The sequence below is a fragment of the Gavialis gangeticus genome, unplaced genomic scaffold (genome assembly GCF_001723915.1).
Source record: "Gavialis gangeticus isolate Ggan-Ray unplaced genomic scaffold, GavGan_comp1, whole genome shotgun sequence".
NCBI classification, from domain to species: Eukaryota; Metazoa; Chordata; order Crocodylia; family Gavialidae; genus Gavialis; species Gavialis gangeticus.
In genome coordinates, this window is record NW_017729022.1 from 121,958,681 (window position 1) to 121,963,802 (window position 5,122).

The 5,122-nt window shown below is 40.8% G+C and overlaps 1 protein-coding gene across 1 annotated transcript in view; it reads right to left on the minus strand.

The window, feature by feature from the left end:
• Positions 1-5,122, minus strand: part of GZF1 (GDNF inducible zinc finger protein 1) — a 76,826-nt gene that overhangs the window by 13,288 nt on the left and 58,416 nt on the right. Inside the window, exon 10 of the mRNA XM_019515868.1 lies at positions 2,153-3,519. Within this exon, the coding sequence (XP_019371413.1) occupies positions 2,153-3,519 (1,367 nt within the window). The remainder of the gene's footprint in view (positions 1-2,152; positions 3,520-5,122) is intronic.

The following is a 5,122-nucleotide window of genomic DNA, read 5'->3' on the forward strand; positions in this document are numbered from 1 at the left end:
ATCGTCTGAAAACTGACCGTAACATTTGGCATCATGGGGGGTTTAGAGTCTGTTTCTCCAAGATGCCCTAGATCAAAGGCCCAGTGCTGTACTGTGAGCTGCACAAAGGCAGTACTGTTCCTGGTTGCATCATGCTAACTCTGGTTGTATAAGGACCAGGAATTTTTGGAATCTTAAAAAACAAACAAACCCCAGAATAAGAAAACCCACTTTCTACAAACAGGGCAAAGAAGGAAAACAGGGGATATATAACCATAACAAAAAATGCAACTGACTGTTCCAACTCCATCTGGGATCTGAAAGGCCGTAAATCATCTTTATGGCTGATATAATCAGTAAAGTGTTCTACACCAGAACTTGGCTATAACAACCTTTTATAAATGACATACAAGCCAAAACACAGCCTGATTCCCTCTCCTCTGGCTATTTTGGCTTTGTTGGGCTAGAGGGACACTATGAAGTGGCTGTACATCAAACCCAGGACACACAGAAAGCAAAATTTGAAGATGCCATCTTTTACAGTCATTTTCTGCTTAGTGCCCCAATCCTGCATGAGCTCTACAAAAGGAGTGGGTCCTTTTGCCACACAGAGCAGCTTGCAGGATCAGGGTCTAACTTCACTTTGGTTGTCTCTACTTTTAATTTCTAGCCTACACAAACTTCGCTCTTAACTTATGTGACTCCTTTTGAATAGCTTTGTAGGAACAGAGATGACAGCAGAACAGTTTTTGCAATGATGTTGTGGTGGAGGTTATATGTAAAATTACATATGAAAACATTAGATATAAACTATTTGGGACTATTTTGGTAGGCATGACCTGACAATGCTGATCACCTTCACAATGCTTAAATAAATACAGCTACCTAGCTTATTGCATATTCACACTGGTACATGAGAGGGGAGGAATTTCATCTTCAATCCCTCCTCTGCATGACTTCCAAAGACTGGTCACTATGGTTTAGAAAGAGACACTGTTAAGTGAAAAAAATTCTGCACCTGGGTTGGTGATACCATTTTAAGGTTCACTGCTGCAAATGTGTACTTACTACCACGAGCAAGCTCAGTGACTTCAAAGGGACTACAAGGCTAAAAAGCACCCTGTTTGTAAGGGTGGAGGAAGTAATGGTCTAGGAGCATGATGACAGTACTGAATTTTACTTCCAGCTCTGAAAGTGACACTTTGGAATATACATTTCCCTATTTCAGGTTCCTCATGTTCACCTACTTCACAGTGATGCTCGAAGGGTTGGTTAGGAGTTAGTCCTACAAGGCCTTGGGCTCCTGGCCTACAGAGCACTTACACATGCGCTTAAGTTAAAGCATGAATCTCTCATTCACTTTAAAGCAAAGCACATCCACTGCAGGACCGGCAAAAAGTAAATCCCAGCACCTTACTAGATCAAGCCCTCACTGAGCCAAGTTATGCCCTCCCAAACCTGAAACTCACGTGAACTTCAAAGATCCCATGTGTGAAGAGCAGTAACTCTGGTACAGTGCTGGCAGTGAGGTCTGAAGATGAGAAGTGCTGCAGCCATATTAGCACCACAGATCTCCCCACTCCTGCCATCTCTTTACTTTCTGTGCTTCACTCACCTTGCTGGGACAGTAACATCAGACTGGTCTGTTACTAGTCATTTTCACCTGCTGAATTTCGGTGCTTACCACATTAGTACTGGGTTCAACACATCACTGGGGACATTACATTTTTAAAAGATTTCTGTTCCTACTGCACAATATTTTCCTCTTAATATTAGGGATGCTCAAATTAGTGCAGAACAAATGAGGCCCAATTCCTACAAGTAGTTTCAGAACGTGGGTAGCTTTTCTCTTGTGAACAAGTCCCATGGATTGCAATGGGATGCCTCACATGAGTAAAGTTACACAGGCACTTGCACACTGACAGGATTGGAGCTGAAGCCCAAGTTTGAGTTGAAGAAAAATGACAGTATTCCCTTCCACTGGAAAGACAAAGGAAAAACCACCTACAAAAAAAAAAAAAAAAGAAAAAAAAAGAAAAGAAAAGGGGAACACTGAAACTTCCCAGTCAGTCTCCTTGTTAATCCCCTCTTTACTTGAGGGCTCAAGATGTTTTCCAGGGGATTTTGCTTTTTTCCACCCGAATCTAACAAGGCCAATTAAGTCTGTTCATACCTCATGTGTGTTTTAAGTGCAGAAGGCTGAGAAAATTTAGCCTCACACTCTGTGCACCCATAAGGTTTGTCGCCTGTGTGCGTCCTTTCATGAAGCCTCAAGGCAGTTTTGGAGCTCAAACCCTTTCCACACTGTTGGCACTGATGACGCTCCCCACCACCCTCATGAACCTGAAGAATGTGCCTCTTGACGTCCTTCTTCCTCTTGAACTTCTTACCGCAGAATTCACAAGGGAAGTGGCGCTCACTGCTGTGGACGTGGCGTTGGTGACTTTTTAAATTGCACCGGTTGGCAAAGGTCTGGTTGCAGGTTTCACACCGGTAAATTATTTCAGCTGCAATGCCATGACTGTGCTTGATGTGCTTGAGAAAGCTCTTCTCATATAAGAACTCCTTCTTGCACGTGCTGCACTTGAAGTTGTCACCTCGTTTCTTCTTCTCCTCTTCAGATTTGTTAAGGTTTTCTTCAGATTCAAAGTTGCCAACATACTCTTCATTTTCAGGCTTCACAGTGTTCTCCGCTTGCTCCTCTTCCTTCTCCACTTCAAACATAGTTTGGTCATTTGGGAACTTGTTCTCTTCTGCAGCGACCTCCGCATTTGTTTGTTGTTCTCGCAGTCGCCTTGTGTATTTCTTCTTGGGGATTTCCACAAATACCTTTCTCCCAGCCAGCCTCCCACTGGCCCTTCTGATTTTAGCATATGGTGGCTTAATGGCTTCTTTTTTTTTGTCTACCTTCTCCTTTGATTTAACAGCTGGCAGCTCAGGAGACATTCCATTGCTGGGCCTTTCTGCTAGGGATTCTGGAGGACCAGGAAGAAAGTTTGCACGGTCAATTTCTGCTACAATATTTGCTTTGGACTCATAGGAGATGGTTGGCTGGGAACCGCCCTCCTCCTCAGAGTTCTGAGTTTCAGAGAAATTTTGCAACTCCAACAACACTGATTCAAGCATTTGTTTCTTCAGCTGAAAACAGGTTTCAGAGAGGTCCAAGCACTTTAGCTTTTCAGCTATTTCCAACATCCGTTGCACTCGGTCTTCTTCCACTTCTACCTTGGCAGTATAAACAAATTCGAGAAAGGAAGCAAAATCAGCTACCTGGACCTCATTCAAGAACACATTTGTCCTTGGGCCATCCATGCTCTTCTCATTAAGAAACACCTCCTTGAAAAACTTACTTGTTGCTGCCAGCACAGCTTTGTGAGCAACAAACTCTCCCCGGACACCTTGATACTCCACACTAACCGTCACATCACACAGGTGGCCCAGAAGACGCAGCTGATGCATTTCATTTAGCAGGTTGATTGGTGAAGACTTAGATTCAAGTAAAACAGCATTACTTTCCATCTTTCTTCTTTCTGCAAAGAGCTATTAGCAACATCACATGTTAGTGGTCTGTCACGGTGATACAACTCAAGTGATCAAATTAAAAACTAAGGGCCAGAATTCAAGCATCTAAAAATCAGGCCCACATTTTCAAGACTGTCCCATTTCTACTTAGGCACTTGTGGTCATTTTCTAAGAGGCAGTCTTGCAAATCTGGCAAGAAACATGGACTAGATCAGTGGTTTTCAACCTGGTCCATGGACCTCTGGGGGTCCTATAACTAAGAGAGGTGCAAAAGATGACTAATATCAATCAAAAGTATGTGAATACCCACACTTACAATTCAAAGGGGTCTGCAAACAAAAAAAAGGTTGAAAACCACTGGACTAGATTCTCTCTCAAAAATGGTTCATTGCAAACATGCATTTTAAAATATATTAACAAACACGCATAAGGATTTTTTTAAAAGTTAAATTATGGTGTAGACTTCAAGCTAAGTTTAGTCAAATCAGGTTCTAAGAGGTAATAAGAAGGCTCTAAAAATGCTCTCATTTATACACAAAGAACCAAGATTGCCTTTTTCTCAAGAAAAACAATAAATAAGCACACATTTACAAGGCTAAATAAAATACTTTCATACAACAGTCTTCTGAGGTAAAGAGATAATATGAATTCTCAGTACATAAAAAGTTACAAGACTGTGTAACTATAAAACTAATGGGTCCCTTCCCAGATGGAGAGACTATAGTTTCTCCAAAGTGGTTCCTCTGCTCTTATCACAAGACGCCAATAGCCTCAGACTTTTTAGGAGATCGTTCTCAACACCTACAGATGCATACATTTATAAGAGATACTTGGTCAGTCCTATTGCTGTTCTGGTTATATCAGGACTTTCACTGAATGTTTTGAGTTGCCAATAAATTTTCAGACATTCTTCTTTTGGACTGAAATTTTCCATATTTGACCTCAGCCCAAGAGTTACTCATTTAAAGCAGGTGGAGGAGACCTGAACAAAATAACTTTCAGACTTTTTAAATTTAACAGTTCCTAAAGTGTCCACAGTATCTAAACTGCCCATTTGGAAATTTTCAATTTAAATCAATCCTTTCCTTTGAAAAAGATCATTTGTCTTTTGTACATGCAAATACATAAGAAAAAAATAGGTTCCATAAGCTTCTAAGTCTTCTTACACAACACACACTTTCAATCTCTGGGGTTTTTTTTTTTTTTTTTTAACTGCACAGGCAATAGTATGAATATTCAAGATACTGTTACATTATTAAAGTTTTGTAAGTGGATTGTTGCAAAGATAAGGAAACGTTAATAAGGAGAATGTCAACTCTGTTGTAATACCTACATATTTCCTTTGTCTCATCTCTTTCTTAGTGTTTGCCATAACACTGATACGGATTCAAGTTGGCCAAAAGCTGGGTTTCCCCATCACAGATCATGTTAATCTGTTAGCAGAAGTATACTCACCGAAATGTTCACCCATCATATTTTGGATATTGAGCATTTCGTTTTCCAATGGAAACTAAAGGTGTCTATAAAAAGCTGGCCGATGAATGAAAGGAGAGCTTAGAGACTAACTGGTTCATAAAGCCATGGACTTTCATAGGCAATAGCCTACTTCCCTAGATGCTAT